The sequence below is a fragment of the Lynx canadensis genome, chromosome B2, assembly GCF_007474595.2.
Source record: "Lynx canadensis isolate LIC74 chromosome B2, mLynCan4.pri.v2, whole genome shotgun sequence".
NCBI classification, from domain to species: Eukaryota; Metazoa; Chordata; class Mammalia; order Carnivora; family Felidae; genus Lynx; species Lynx canadensis.
The window spans coordinates 66,600,226-66,616,902 of NC_044307.1; the positions used below are offsets into that span (position 1 = coordinate 66,600,226).

Sequence of the window (16,677 nt, forward strand, 5' to 3'; positions counted from 1 at the left end):
ATTAACTCCAGAAAAGATAATCAATTCGATGAAGTATAGTGAATACTTGTAATGATAGCTGTGTAAACTTGAGCCATTCATTAATTGAAATAAAGGTGCAGAGTTGAGCATATGTTCCTGAACCCGATCATCATAAATTTAAATGATGGAACAGATGTGCTGAAACTGAAGAGATATGAAATCTTTACTATTTAAAAAAAAGAAAGAAAGAAAAAGCTTGAAAAGGGTAGACATTTTGGGCCCTGTCCCTTTGAGGATTTGTTTAAATAATCTGAAGGTTTGGGATGACGTGAAGAACCTAACCCGAGCATAAAAAGATGCAGTTTTATATGTTATTGTTGCTGTTGTTTAATGTGACCTACCATTTAATCATGCATTTGTCAAGTACAAAGGAAGCCTTTGACTGATGCGATTGTTTTAAAGAACTCTTGAACCACCTGACCCCATCACAAAACTGCCCGGCCTGTTCCCTGCATGTGCCTTCAGCTAGTCACGCTGGACTTAGCTATGTCTGCATTTTAGAGGGGGGCTGTCAGCTGCATGGTCAACTTGTTTATTGTTACCAGGACTTTCTGATCACCGCAGTTCATTATTTGATTTGTCTTCATGTAAACACATAAAATGTGGTGTCTTTTTAGAATATCATTTGTTAAGCAACTAGGCATGGAAAAATAAATGTTACTGTTTCTTGTTAGCTACAAAACACATATCCACTAAACACATTTGCTGTTGGCATGCTGCAGCTGGGGACAGTGGACATTGCGGTAAGTGGAAAAAACAAGGACTCCACTTCGTCTCAGATAATCCGTGTCCATGAGAACTCTGCCTCCTTCATGCCCCACAAAGGCTGCAGCATGACTGCAATCTCAGCATCTCAGAGTGGCTGCTCCAAGTTACTGCCCTCAGACCCTTCACCCTTCATTTCTTCAGACCCTATAGAGTCCCGGGCCTGTCACTGGATAACAGTGTCACTTTCTAATGAGTAACAGTGGTTTAGAAATGAAACAAGAACACAAACAAAATGGGTACACGACAATTCCTACCATTCATTTGATTCCCACAAAAATCTCTTAGCAATGCTGCTGTTTTCATCTTTATGTTGGAGCTGAGGACTCCAAACCTCAAGTCTCTTTGACTCCAGCCTGCCCTTCCCACCACATCACACTACATCTTTTGATTAGGAAAGCACGGAGATGCACTTTGGGTTTTGTTGTTGTTGATGCTTCCTTGATCAGCACACAGCATTTCAGTCCTAGCTGGCATCTGAGAACTGAATGTCTGAACAAATATAATTTACCAGTAGCTGCCACAGCAAATCAATAACCTGTTTAATAGCAGGAAATTGTGTTAGTGAACATAACATCTCATTCCGTTAATCAGTCATCACATTCATTATATGTTGGGGCTGTTCTACACCGTGTGGTTTTTGTCTCACAAGAATGAATGCGAGCATTAAAGAAATGGGTGTTAAGTGTTGTATGTTTAATATTATGTATGCAGTACCACCAACTGATATGAGATTGCATGAATTTATGGATATCGTAATCTTGCCTGGAATATGAAATGCATGCAGAATGTAGATATATGTATATGTAACTGTCATCCCTGTAGAAAGGCTTAGAAATCACAAAGAGATATTTTCCCAAATAAAAAATAACTTTTTTTTCATCTCTAAAGTTGAGGTTAAAGCTAAAGTCTGTTTCTAAAGCAAATACCGAACCAGTTCTTGGTTGTTTCCAGGGTAATTGTGTACAAACTACCGTGCCCAATCTCAGTCCTTTCTATGAGGAATCCAGGAAGGGTGTGCATACCTGTCTAGTGAGATTGAGCTCAAATGAATGCAAAGAGAGAGTTTAAATAAAGCTCAGATTTTCAATAAGGGAAGAATATATTGCTATGCTCCTACTCGCTGAAAATACTATTGAAATATAATATACAGTTTCATCAAAGTATTTACCCAAGTGGAGTGGAAGAGATTGCTTGAAATGGAATAATCATGCCTCTGTTGTCCACAGTCAGAAGCTAAGTTTTAAGGAGCGAGTACGCATGGCTAGCCCAAGGGGCCAGAGTATTAAGAGCAGACAAGCCTCAGTAGGTGACAGGAGGTCCCCGAGCACCGACATCACAGCCGAGGGCAGCCCCACCAAAGTGCAGAAAAGCTGGAGCTTCAACGACCGAACCCGCTTCCGGCCCTCGCTGCGCCTCAAAAGTTCTCAGCCTAAACCAGTGATAGACGGTAAGCCCTGTTTTTCCATAACTATGTTTAATTGGATAAGCTATCATGAGCAAGATTATGAAGTAATTAATTCTCCATGGTACCACTTGAAGATAGAAGAAAACAACCCCAAGGAAAGAATTGTTTGTTTGTTTTATTGGAAATTTATTCATTGCCTTGGGCAAATGTACAGAACATAAGTTTACTTTTGGGAGCAACTTTGGCAGCTAAATCTACATTACAAAGAAGTCAAACTGCTGTTAATTCTTCACTCTTATCTACAATACATTATTCTTTCTCAAAGTCCATATCAAGATCAACGTGACTGTCCTTCTCATGTATAGGTTATGTCTGACCAGCAAAGGTCCATGGCCCAAAGATGACCAGGTGCTCTGTGAATGTCTTGAAACACAGTAAGAAGGGTAACAATCCCTTTCTGGACAACAATGAAGGTGCTATTCCCTTTTCTACTATGCTCTATCCACCAGTAAATCAGAGACAATGGTTTATCTTCCCTAGAAAGATTCCTGTCGAAAGTTCTTAATCTAACGATAAGTAGAATTCAGGTTCTTCCCCCAAGAGGAACTAGCCTACTTTATTTATCATACAATGTGTCAGGAGTTTACTTGCCAACACATTTTATTGAGTGCCGTATAATTTTCATGTTTATAAAATAAAATAGTTCCTTTTTCATTTAAGATTAGCTTGGTTTTCCTTTTAAGTATGCCCCCCTGGGATCTCTTATACTGGGCAAAGAACCAAAGTCAAACAGCATCTTCCATTAATGCATAAAAACTGCAAAGGCTATCGGGCCTTCTGTACTCATTCCCTGGTATAACCTGTATTTTCCCAGGCCCTGAAAGCCTGAGGGATAAAATTAACAACAAGGGGTCATAATCTCAGTGATCTCAGGCTCCCTGCAGTAAAATCCCTGGAACTTCAGCCGAAGGGTCCCTCCCAGCCCATTCAGAGATCCCCAGAGATATGATCCCCACTATCAAGTGAGCAACATGAGTCCCCTCTTCACACCTCTTCATTCTCCACAACTCCATGGATGCCATGCTTTCCCAGTAGATGCCTAGGTGCTAACCCAACTCGGCCTCTCCTGCTGGAGCTTGCAGCTCCCCCCGTCTTGGCCACAGGACATACTCATCCTGCCAGGCTCCACTCTGCCTATCACTGTACCAAGGTAGGAAATGCCCCCTCAACCAGCACTGGACACTCCCCCATCAAGCCTGTGAGTGTCCTGAGTCACTGGCAACACAGATTTTCAGTGTCCTCTGGTTTCCACATTCTCCTCCCCAGGAATTTGGCTGAAAGCCCATGAACAGCTGAGTAAAGAGTTACCCGTTACAGGGCTTTATGTTGCACTCAAAATAGACTTTCTGAATATAAATGGATGCATCATTTCTGGAAGGCAATTTGGCAACATATATCAAAAGCCTGTACATATGCCTAGGCTTGGACACATCCCACCCACCAATTCCATTTCTAGGATATAATCAATATAATGAAATAATAACAGACATTAGAAATGATACTATAAATCAAAAATTATTGACATGGAAAGATGGTCATAAAAAAACAAACTATTCCATTTTGCTGTGCTGTGTGTGTGTGTATGTGTGTGTAAATTCATGTATTTATAGGAAAAGGTCTGGAAAGATTTACAACAATGTATGAACAGTTACCTCCAAGTGGTGAGATCATAGTTGCATTTTGTTTGTCCATTTTTTTCATCTGTATTTCCCATTATTTCTACAGTGAGCATGTAAAGTTTTGCAAAAGAAAACAAAGGATGATTTTCTATTTAAAAAAAAAATTGAGCCTTCTTTTCATAATGCCCTCTCCCTTTCCCCAACTCTAGGGGCCCTTGGTCTAGCTGATGGTCACCAAATCCCTCTCCTTAGGCTGATTCCCTCTCCCCAGCTGCCAAGAGGTAGAAAGAGCACCTTGTCTTAGCGCTGGGGAACAGCCTTTGTTGAGTGTAGACATGGATTGTCTAATGAAGTTTAACATAGTGCAAATAGAGCTGTATTAGGCTCTAGGGTTGCCATAACAAAGTAGCACAGCTGTGTGGCTTACACAGCAGACATTGATTTTCTCATAGTTCTGGAGGCCAGAAGTCTGAGAATCTCCTTGGCTTGTAGAGAGCCACCTTCTCCCTGTGTCTTCACTTCCTCTTCCCTCCATGCATGTCTTTGCCCAGATTTCTTCGTCTTATAAAGACCCCAATGAGATGGGATTACAGCACACCCTACTGAGCTCATTTTAACTTAATTGTATCTTTAAAGACCCCATCTCCAAATAGAGTCACATTCCTGAGGTACTGGAGGTTAGGACTAAAACATATGAATTTCAGAGGGACACAATTCAGCCAGTAACAGAGCTCCTGCTCACCCACTTCATAGCATCCCTGGACAAGCTGGGGTGTGCCGATATCTGCAAACCTAATCCTGAGTTCTCACTGTGCTAGAAATTCATGCATGACCCACAGTGGGTCCACACTCTTCCAATGGGGAGGAGCCTCAAAAAATATTCTTTGTGCTGTGAGGTCCTGATGGTTGGCTGAGCACATCTGCATATAAAATCAATAGGATCTGGTTCCTGAATATGGAAAATTAATTCTACTTGTATGTTTGGCCAGAGGGAAAACATTTTTCAAAGACTCCTAGAGTCAGCACTATCCATCACAGTATTTCAGTTACTGCAAAGATGTCTCAGAGGTCAGACAGATAGAAATAGAAGTCCTATTCTCTAATAAATAACAAATTGGAAAGGTCTCCTGCCATCCATTTTCTGCATCATTTCATACAAGTACAGTTCCATTGGTTAGAAAGGAAGTGTTTTTCCCTGGTTGATGCCCATCTCAGTTGGTTCTGAGTTCCCCAAGTGACAGGAGGCCTGATTGCTGTTCTGTGGAAGCAGCCTTGTTGGCTGCCCACCTGCAGAAGATCATGTCTCCTGATTCCCCTTTTTCTCCAGTAGTCCAGAATCTTTACCTCTGGTTTAACTCAACGTTAGGGCTTGGGAAAATGGAAGCTTCTTTTTTTTTTTTAATAAAAAAAATTTTTTAATGTTTATTAATTTTTGAGAGACAGAGTGCAAGCCAGGGAGGGTCAGAGAGGTAGACAGAATCCAAAGCAGGCTCCAGGTTCTGAGCTGTCAGCACAGAGCCCAACGTGGGGCTCAAACCCATGACCTGAGCCGAAGTCGGATGCCCAACCGACTGAGCCACCGAGGCGCCCCTGGAAGATTCTTTTTATAGAAAGAAAGAAAAAAACAGAAGTAACTATCAAATTAAATATTGACTTCAATTATAGATTTTTATTTATAGTGTCTCTCCCAGTTTTAAGTATGTCTAAAAACCACTTATTACCCATAGAAAATAATATATAGCACCACAACCACCTCCCAATTATTCCAGATCTATTTGCTCATTCACTTCTGAGGCTCTTTTCTTCTACTTCTCTTCTTCCTGTACATATTTTAGGCATTTCATTGCCCATGAACAGCTCAGAGAGAGTGGATGAATAACAGAATAATGAAAATTCCAGTTGGCCTTTAACTTAGTAACTCAGTTACATTTGGAAAATAATGGGCCTGTAACTAAAAGATACTATCATAGAAAAACAAGGGAAACTTAGGGTTAATCTGTAATTTTAATAATTCCTGCCAAATCTGATACCTTTTACTACAGATGGTATTATTTTTATAATTTAATGACTCTTACAAAAGTTATTAAATATCCCATGTTAGGCTTTTTTGCTGTAATTTTTATGAAATTTTATGTTGCACTTAAAAAGGGCATAACTGTCTTCCAATATTCTACATTCATGTATACCAGAGAAGTGGAAAGTAATAGGCAGATGTTGAAGTCAGAAATTTACATATGGCAGAAGGAAGAAATTAAACTATAAGGGACTGGTGTGCTATTGCCATAGCAAATTTATTTTGAACAATATGATATGAATAGTATTTTTAGTTTATAAATCCAATAATAAGGGGTAGAAATTTTCCATTGGTCAATCAATAGTATTAAGCTTCTTCATATAATTTTTAAAAGTAAGTAGGATATGACTTTTTTAGATTCCACATATAAGTACAATCATGCAATCTTTTTCTTTCCATGTCTGTCTCATTTCACCATTTTGTTGCAAATGGCAGGATGTACTTTTTTAAGTATGAATAGTATTCCATTATATAATTATACCACAATTTCATTTCAATGCGTATATGTACATCAAATCATCATGTTATATACACTTTAAATATATGCAGTTTTTATTTTTGAGATAAAATTTTTAAAAATTAGGTAAGGTAGAAATCTTTTTTTTCTCAACATATAAAATAATGATGATAAAAGTAACATCTATTGTATCTTTCTTTGTGGCAAGCAATGTTCTTAGTGCTTTAGTTCTATTATTTCATTCAAGTTTTCCAATACCCCTATGAAGTGGGTACATTATTATCCCCATTTTATGGATGAGGAAACTGAGACTTGAAGTTGAAAAACTTGCCCAAAGACTAACACATAGAAGTAAGGGAGCCACAGCACACATCCAGGCAGCCTAATTTCATGGTCTTCTCTTAGGACACATTTGTAGATGTGCTCCCAAATGTCATATCAATTCCCCTTTAAGCCTCTTTCATTTCTTCTTTTTCCCTGCCACCTTCCCCCCACTCACTTTCACTCTTCCCTCTTTAATTGGTCAGATTCCCTTCCCACATAAATAATTTGACCTTGACACTATCCCATCCCATCTTGCCTTTCTCCCACCCCCCCCCCCCCCCCGCCCCCACTGCCAAACCTATGAACTATATCATCTTCAAAGACTGCCAGAGGTGGAAGATTAGGCAAATGAAGGAAATGGCCTTTAGATGACCCTTTCTGTTTTGATCTAGTATCTGGGAAGAGCCTCAGGATAATAGCCGTGCTGATCTGTGTCTGTTTACCCAGGGAGGGAGGCAAATGGTGAGGTCATCTAAGGCCGGTTTCAAGATGCGAAAGGTAGTGTCAGGGGATGGACGGCTATCAACAACAGACAAGCAAGTGGAAAGTGGCATACTGCAAGTAAGAGGAGTACCAAGCAGCCAAAATCCACGAGAATGAAACTAGAGATGGGGAAAGTCCAGATTTCTGGTGGCTAGTCTGCAGTCAAGGAGGGCTATACTTGCTGGACGCTGCTGTACTTGGGAATGCCTTTCAGAAGTGCACTCAAAGATACAATAATCTTGACAGAGAAGGGTAAGGAGGTAACTTGAGGTAGCTCCTCCCTGTCGTGTTTAAAAAAAAAAATCCATCCCACGTACATGTATAAACTGCATGTCTCAACATGTGTAACACTGCTTCCGCTTTAGGGGAATGTAGAGACTCTGCTGGACAATCCTAAGGGCTCATGCTGGCTGCCATGAGAGGCACATCCTCACCAGATGTTTCTGAGAAAGACTGGCATGGCCTGAGTGCAGGAGATGTGGGGGGTTCACCTGAGCAGAGGCTGAGTGGGCTAAAGATGTGGAATACTTTCCAATAGTGGGGATCCCTTGTGGCCAATCCCCTGTTGCAGGCACTGTTAGTATCTCTTCTCTCTTCACTTCTCCTCCATGTTCCTTTCTCCCCTCAGCCAGTGTACCAGTTAGGGTGCATTTGGCCACAGGACACAAAAGAAGCAGATTCAAATACCTTAAATAATAATGAAGTGTATATTACCACTTAAAAAGAAATTCAGAAGTAAGAAAACTCCTGGCATCAATCATCCTGACTTGATTTAGATACCGCTTCTCTTGGGTCTTCTTTTGACTCCTCCCATCTGTGTGCCCGCCTCCTCCTCAGGCTGGGAGCAAGATGGCTGCAGCAGCTCTAAGCATCTTATCCAGACACAACACTTTGAGAGGCAGAAAAGGGACCGAATTGCAATGGTATCTCTTGTTAAATTGAGGAAAACTGCCCATTTGTGTCATTTTGTGGCATTGGGTCTCATGCCTGAAATGATTGGGCATCTGCAGTCTCAGTCAGGATCCAGTACCTGGATCTGGGGCCAGACTCCCCAGAAACCCTTGGATCAAGCAGGGGAAAGGGAGATGGTAACTGGATAGATTTGAGGATTTATGTTTGGGAATCGGCTATTGGGAAAGCAACCTCTAGTAGTGTCTGATACAGCCAAGAAATCTTTTCTACTTTGTGAGGTTGAGGAGGAAGAATGCCCTTAAGCATGTTTTCTCCCAAACATTCTGTTTATATGTCATTTCTGTTCTTCCAAGTGTCTATGGTTTTTAAACGTACAAGCCAGATTTAGAAATCTTTTTTTTTTTCTCCTTTCTTTTACCACATAATTTCCATGAGGCAGTGAGCACAGACTGGCCTACCTCCTTAAATTTTAAAAGAAGACAAAATAGTAAAGGAAAATGTAGGGGAAAATAAATGAATCCCCATTTAGATAAAATAATCCCTTCCCACACACAATCAGCCAGTACATTTCCTATCATTACCTTGACCAAGGCAAACAGGCGTGGGGGAGGGTGGGGCTCTTGCCTTCCTCACCACCTCCTCAAGTAGCTTCCTTAGAGACTCCTTCTTCCCTTTCAGGCTCATAATAATTAATGGAGTCTCACCTAAAAATAGCAACAGAGTTGAAATGCACAGCGTGAGATGAGAGAACCCTCAACTCCTCTTAAAGATACTAAGTCCATCCATCCCCTTCCTCTCTCCTCTAACCTCTGTCTTCCAGGCCCCAGACCCACCATTCCTAAAACTCATGCTTGAGATTATCAGTATAAGATTGACAAGAATACTGACAAAAAGGAAGGATTTTAGTGCAATGGTTTTGACAATATCCTGAATTAACAGACTTCTGTATAAACAATGGGGTATTTTTTCCAAGCAGTATAAATCACAAGCCACCAACATTTCATATTTGTCTAATTTATGCACATGGGTCTTTCATCTTATACTAATCCTCTTTTACACTTATTTTCCAATGGCATCGTCTCCCCTCATGTTTTTCTCAGTCTCCCCAGTTGACATTTTTGGTGTTTCCACAAAATGCCAAGCATCACATTGCACTTAACGTTTTTCCTGATTTTCCTTATTGATGGCCTAGCTTCAGCCAGACTTTGATTAAAATTTTCCACAAAATATGATGCTTCCTGGCACTTTCTGAAATTACCTGATAATGACTCTGCATTGTGTTGACAGAAACAATTCTTGTCAAAGTGGTATTCCATTAGGTCTTCTGCTTCGGTTTGTACACATTCCTGGCAGGGTATCCCTGAGTGAGAAGCATGCCCACTCCTGTGAGCTCTATCTATTACAAAATGTGAGGGTTTTCTTTCACGATAGAACATACTTCACTGTATGCCCAACTTACTTGTTAGCATCCTTCTATGCAAAAGCCTATCAAGGGTACTCAGTAGGGTTCTGAAATACACTTTCAGTCCTTCTTCACTAAGGAGTTGGTGAAAACCATTACCTGGAGAAATTTTCTCAATTCTGGTCAATAGGTTTCTTTTTCCTTTAGTTGTCCTGGTTCCTTATCCATTCAGTCTGTTATTCTTCATTTGGTGACACATCCTAATTCTCTCCTGTGTGTCCTATACTATTCCTGCCCCCCCGAAGATCAGTTTCTTTATTCCAATGTTTGTATTATTATAGTGGGGATGGGGGGTGGATGGTAGGGGAAGAACCCTCAATATCTGGTTACAGATTGTAAGTGATTAAGTCCAGGCATACCTCAGAGATATTGCAGGTCGGGTTTCAGACCACTGCAATAAAACAATATCACAATAAAGAGAGCCAAAGGAAATGTTTGATTTCCAAGTGCTTATAAAAGCTATGTTTACACTATACTGCAGTTTATTAAGTGTTCAAAAGCATTATGTCTAAAAATAAGAAAAAAAAAAACACTATGAGGGGCACCCAGGTGGCGCAGTCAGTTAAGCATCCAACTCTTGACTTCAGCTCAGGTCATAATCTCACAGTTCATGTGATTGAGTCCTGCATTGGGCTCCATGCTGACAGCTGGAGTCTGCTTGGGATTCTTTCTCTCCTTCTGTCTCTGGCCCTCTCCCACTCTCGCATGTGTGTAGAAACACACATTCTCTCTCTCTCTCTCTCACTCTCTCTCCCAAAATAAATAAACATTTTTAGAAAGTATGCATACCTTAATTTAAAAATACTTTATTGCTAAAAAATGTGAACCATCATCTGAGCTTTCAGTGAACTATAATCTTCTTGCCGGTAGAGGATCTTGCTCAATGTTGATGGCTGCTGACGGATCAGGGCGGTGGTTGTTGAAGGTGGGGGTGGCTGTGGCAAATACCTAAATAAGACAATAATGAAGTTTGCTGCATCAATTGACTCCTCCTTTCACAAATGATTTTTCCATAGCATGCAATGCTGCTTGATAGCATTTTACCCATGGCAGAACCTTTTTCAAAATTCTAGTCAGTCCTCTCAAACCCTGCTGCTACTTTCTCATCTACATTTATGCCATGTTCTAAGCCCTTTGTTGTCATTTCAACAATCTTCACAGCATCTTCACCAGGAGTAGGTTCCATCTCAAGAAACCACTCTCTGTGCTCATCCATAAGAAGCCAACTCTTCATCTAATCAAGATTGATCATGAGATTGCAACATTTCAGTCACGTCTTCAGTCTCCACTTCTAATTCTGGTTCTCTTGCTATTTCCACCACATCTGCCCTTACTTTCTCCACTGAAGCCTTGAACCTTCAATAAGTAAAAAAAAAAAAAAAAAAAAAAAAAACAGTATCTGTGAAGCGTAATAAAGCAAGTATGCCTATATTTATCGTATTTCTGGGAAGGGTTGCTTTTTCCAATACTTTCTGTGAAACGCCTGTTTTTGGTTTTTAATTACTGAAGAAATGTGTTTCTGTTTTGATTGGACTGGAGTTCCCCCTAGCTTTCTATTCTAATCCAAGCACTCTTTGTAACAGAATATCTGTCCAGATTTCTCTAGGTTCTGCCCCAATGTTTGTTGCCACCCTATAGTGATAGGGAAAATTATATTTTGTTCCTATGGGTGGAGAAAATAGCTTCCTGCTTAAGATATAAGCTAGAAATGAATCCCACCTCCTTCCTTCCAGCAGAAACTAAGCTGTCAAATGACCTATGCGTGCAGCTTTAAACCATATATATATATTTTTTACTTCCACAGATCCAAGTCTTCCTGGGAAACCGGGTTATAAACCAGAGCTCTGAATTTTGTTTCACCAGCACATCATAGTGTGCTGATGTGTCCATTGGTGCTTTAAAGTGAATTAGAATACTATATTAGTTATCTATTGATACATAACAATTTGCCCCAAACTTGGCAGTTAAAAACAAGGGACACATAATCTCACAGTTTCTGTGGTCAGGAATTCAGCAGCAGCATAGATGGGTGATTCTGACTCAGTCTTTCATGGGGTTCCCACCAATTATTCCCTGGCCACAAAAGTCATCTTAATGGGAGAGAATCTGTTTCCAGGCGCAATGGAGCATTTGCTGGCAGCCTTCGTTTGTTTCCTTGAACACATCGGCTACCCCATAGGCTGGAGTGTCCTCCTGACGTGCATCTGGCTTCCCCCAAAGTTAGTAATTCAATAGAGAGTGCATGCTTGAGAGAGGGAGAGAGTACCCAAGACAGAAGCTGCAGTCTTTTATAACCTCACCTCAGAAGTGACACTTCTTTCATATGCTAGGGGTCATACAGACTAACTCTGGTACAATGCAGAAGGGGACTATTCAAAGGGGTGGGTACCAGGAGGTAGATGTCATTAACGGACTATCTTAGAGGCTAGCTACGACAAATAACTGTAAATTGGGTTTGTCTTTCAGGTCACAGAACCCACCACTTTCCGTTGTCTTTCTAGGAACTCCAACCACCAGTTTCCCATCTCTTTCAAATGTTTTCATTACCTGCCTGCTTCTAAAGGCATTTGGGTTTGTGACCTCTAGTCTAAACACTTCATGTCCAGTATTCTATGTAGTATATTAAAAAAAAAAAAGAACAAAAACAAAAACAACCAGTCACATCCTGACCCTCAACCTTGATCACATTATAACTAGATTATTACATTCCATTCTTAGTGCAGCCTTTCAAAAAGTAATATTAACAAAATATTGAGCATTCAATTAGTGTGACAAAAAAATAAAAGAAAATGAGAGAGCAGGAAACCAGCTAGTCAGTAGCAAAACCAGTGTTCTAACATCTATTCTAGCACACTTTCTTTTAGAATGTGGGGCCCTAGGGGCACCTGGGTGGCTCAGTCGGTTGAGTGTCTGACTTCGGCTCAGGCCATGATCTCATGGTTTGTGAGTTCGAGCCCCGCATCCGGCTCTGTGCTGACAGCTCTGAGCCTGAAGCCTGTTTCAGATTCTGTGTCTCCCTCTCTCTCGGTCCCTCCCCTGCTCATGCTCTGTCTTTCTCTTTCTCTCTCAAAAATAAATAAACATTAAAAAATTTTTTTTAGAATGTGGGGCCCATTATCAGCTACTTCAAGAGCCTGAAGAGATGTTCTTGGTCACGTCAAAGGGCAGAGCTAGAACCAAGTGCACAATACTAAGTTTTACTTATATCATGACAGGCTAACAATTAGAGACCTCACACCAATGGAATGGAGTCCATCATCAAAAGCTTTCAACCCAAACTTGGAGGATCGACATTCAGAGATTTCTAGGCTCTTCAGATGGAACCAGACAACCCCAAAGAAATTTTCCTCCAAACCTGGGCTTCTATAGCTGCTGTTCTGGTTCTTCCTTAACCATTACCGTTATCCTCCTGGCAATTCCAAACTGAAAAGTGGATAACCAGGTGGGGCATATGGGCAGGTGGGGATCGGCTGAGGGACTCCAGGGGCTCATTTTCTGTCCTGACCCTGGTCTCATCTCTCTGTGAGGCAGAGTGCTTCCCATTGGTTCTTCCCTCTCACCAGTCCCCCTTCTTGATTTCCCTTCTCACTGTCAGCTATAGCCCTGAGAAGTGTGTCAAGTAGGCCCCATCTATCCTTGCAAGGTGTCTGTGTGTTCTCTGCAGTGGAGCATTCACAGGATTTGGATATGCCTTTAACTGGCACATTTCAATTCAAGTCAACAGGTATTTGGGGGCCACTGCTCAGGGCTAGCATTTTCCTGGGCACCAAAGGGGTGAACGAAGTAAGTAGACATGACGAGGACCACCTCGAAGAACTTCCATTTGCCTGTAAATTTTACTGCCCAGTCCCATCCCTTACAGTATTGATTGGCACCCAGGGGTAACAAAAGGCATCTTCCTCACTTTTCACACTTGGTACTTTTCAGAAATAACCTGTGGGTAACCTCTGAAATTCGCACAAAATCAGCACAAAGTTAGCCATTACACAAATCACAGGATTTAGCCCATATTTAAGAGAAGCACTTTTCAGCTGCATGGTGATTTTTCATCCGTGGATCGCAAATTATTTCCTTCAAAGGCACACTTAGTTGTGTGCTTCACAAAGAGAAACCAATATGACACAATTTTAAAATTATATTTAATCGCTTTCATGGGGTGTTCTACTTGGTAAAGAAGAAAATAAAAGGTTAGAGGAAGGCCGGGATCCTTTCTTTACAATGGACAGGAACGAGACAAGCCAGCCAGGCTTCCTTTATGCTATCTGCAGTATGAAACTCACTATATTGTCCCAAATTCCTTTTATTTTATTTTCAATGTCTAATTTTTCCCAGCTTTTCTTTCCTTGCCATCTTTTTCCTCTGTTGCCATGTACAATGCATAACAACAGTTCCTGGACTCCGAAAATGCAGAAACCTCACAAGAATATTGCCTGGGGAAAATTAATCTCTGTACCTCCAGTTACAAAGATTCATTTGCACATGAAACCCCTAATTCCCCACTGGTGAGAAATTTGCATTTTTCATTAATCTAATACAGTAGCAACTGGTGTACCACATCATTCTGTTGAAGTCAGTGACTAATCTTCCCCAAGTTGCTTTGAACCTGTGTTCCCATGATTTTGTGTTTCAGTTGAAAAATGTCACGACCTCATGTCTTTTTACATTTGTATAGTTATCTGTTACAGCAAAACTATTCCCTTCCCCCCAGATTCAGTGGTTCAAAACAGCAACCATTTAGTTAGCCCGAGGTTCTGTTGGGCAGTACTTCTGTTCTCGGCTAGACTCACTGGTACATCTGTGATCAGTTGCTGGGTTGCCTGGGGGCTGACTTGCCTAAGGAGACCTCAGCTGGGCTGACTCATCTCTGCTCCATGTGGTCTCTCAGCCTCCAGCAGGCTGGGCTGGTTCCCTGCAGTGGAGGTAAGCTCTTAAGAGCCGTGTGAAATGAACCTGCAAAGCCTATTTGAGGCTTAGGCTTAAACTTTCAGAGGACGGATGCCTGGGTGGCTCAGTCGGCTAAGCGTCTGACTTTTAGCTCAGGTCATGATCTCATGGTTCATGAGTTCAAGCTCAAGCCTCACATCAGGCCCTCTGCCATAAGCACAAAGCCTGCTTCAGATCTTCTCTCTTTGCACCTCCTCTCCTCATGCTTGCTCTCTCTCTCTCTCTCTCAAATAAATAAAGTTAAAAAGAATTCTCAGAGTAAATCCCACTGCATCCTGGCCAAAGCAAATCACAAGGACACCTCAATTGCAAGGGGTGGAGAAAGGGGAGCCCTTGTCTTAATTCGAGGAGCCCTAAGTATTGTTAGCAGTATGGCAACCTGTTGCCCTAGTCACTGGGAGCATATTCGCTTTTATTCTTTGCACTATGCTACTGGTTCTGTTAACCCATGTGTTGGTGTCTGATTTGTTTTGCATTATTGCCTATAGTTTCCTTCACTTCTAGAGTCTAAGAAGGAAAGGGAAGGAAAACAGCATTGTTCATGCCTGATGTATGCCAGGCATTGAGTAGGCATTTTCTATTGGTTCATTCAATACCCACACAGCCATTTTGCAGATAAGAAAATCAATATCTAGAAAATATAAATAACTTGCCCATGTAGTTCAGTCTAAATGCCAGAATTGGGATTTGAAATTGCATTTAGATATAATTCCAAAGCTCTTATATGTTGTACCATGTTGTTTAGCATCTTTCTTTCATGTAGGTCATATCACTAATAAATGAATGAATGAAATGTGGTACAAATCAGCTGTAAGTTTAGTGTTAGTCAAATGAATTTTTTGTCCTCTGTTTCAATTAATATGGAAAATCTCAAGCCATGCCCCTTTGTCACTGTATATACTACTACAAGGACTCTCCCCCATACCCTCAAGTGTCAAATAAGGGAATGCACCACAGTAATTCCCATTTGTTTTTTGTTGTTGTTTTGGTGGGGGGTTGTGTTTTTTTAAGTTTATTTATTTTGAGAGAGAGCAAGCATGAGGGGGGAAGGGGCAGAGACAGAGGAGAGAATCCCAAGCAGGCTCCGCATTGTTGGCACAGAGCCAGATGCAAGTTTCAGTCTCACGAACCTTGAGATCATGACCTGAGGTGAAATCAAGAGTCAGAGACTTAACTGACTGAGCCACCTAGGCGCCACTGCCCCCCACATTTGTTTTTTGAAAGCAACACTTAAACATTGCTATCTCTGGACAACCTAGTCCAAGTGGTATCTAAAAGGTTTACACAATGGCATTTCCTGACAGTATCAATGCTAGCCTAATAAAAATTGAAAGCTGAGAGAAAATTTTGCCAGATCCATTTTGAATTCCCGAATAGATTTGATTAATGAATAATGGAGATTTGTAACTCTGCAGTCTGACAGGCCATTGCAAACCATGACTGCCTTGGTTGAGGTCAGATGTCTCTGAATTTGATTCAAAGAAGACACATCTCATCCTTTTGGAGATAGGATTAAATAAGTTCTTTTAAGCCACTTTGTCATTGATTCAGAATGTTTCTCCCTACGGTGAAGTACTGTCTGTCTTGGTCTCAAACTCTTGTAATTTGACCTAGTTCAATTATTTTCCTATATGAGGAGGCTGTCTGAGATGATGCTATCAGGCACAGATCATTGACTCTCCTGGTTACCTGCAAGTGGTTGGCCTTTGCTTTGCTCTAGTCACTTGGCTTTGCTAGGATTACCTGAACGTTTGTTCTAATAAAGGCATTCCTGCTAGCCTATGATGTGCCCTATATTACAAATACTTAAGTGATTTACTAGTGGAACTACAAAAGTCTACAGAAGTATATTTGTGTATATGAATTTTTTTTAAATACATTTTCTCAAAGTCGGGAGTTGTCCGTTGAGAAAACTCACAGTGCTTTGAGTATGGTGAGTTCTTGAGGAATTTTTTATGAAAACTGAATTAACCCAACAGCAGTTAGAAAAACCACTTTTGATATAAAAACCAGTTTGGGAATAAAATGGAGCATGTTTCAAATCCTAGTTTCCCCACTAGATTAGATGAGATGAGGCAAGTGACTTAACCACATGGCACTTTAGTTTATTGTCTCTCTCCCTCTCCCTCCCTCTTCTTCTCCCACTCT

General features: G+C 40.9%; 1 protein-coding gene across 3 annotated transcripts in view; it reads left to right on the forward strand.

Annotated features, from left to right (window-relative positions):
• The window catches only part of KCNQ5 (potassium voltage-gated channel subfamily Q member 5), a 524,285-nt gene that overhangs the window by 459,466 nt on the left and 48,142 nt on the right, over positions 1–16,677 (forward strand). For all 3 annotated transcript variants that reach the window (XM_032593201.1, XM_030315841.1, XM_030315843.1), the window contains one exon: positions 2,016–2,236. In XM_032593201.1, the coding sequence (XP_032449092.1) occupies positions 2,016–2,236 (221 nt within the window). The remainder of the gene's footprint in view (positions 1–2,015; positions 2,237–16,677) is intronic.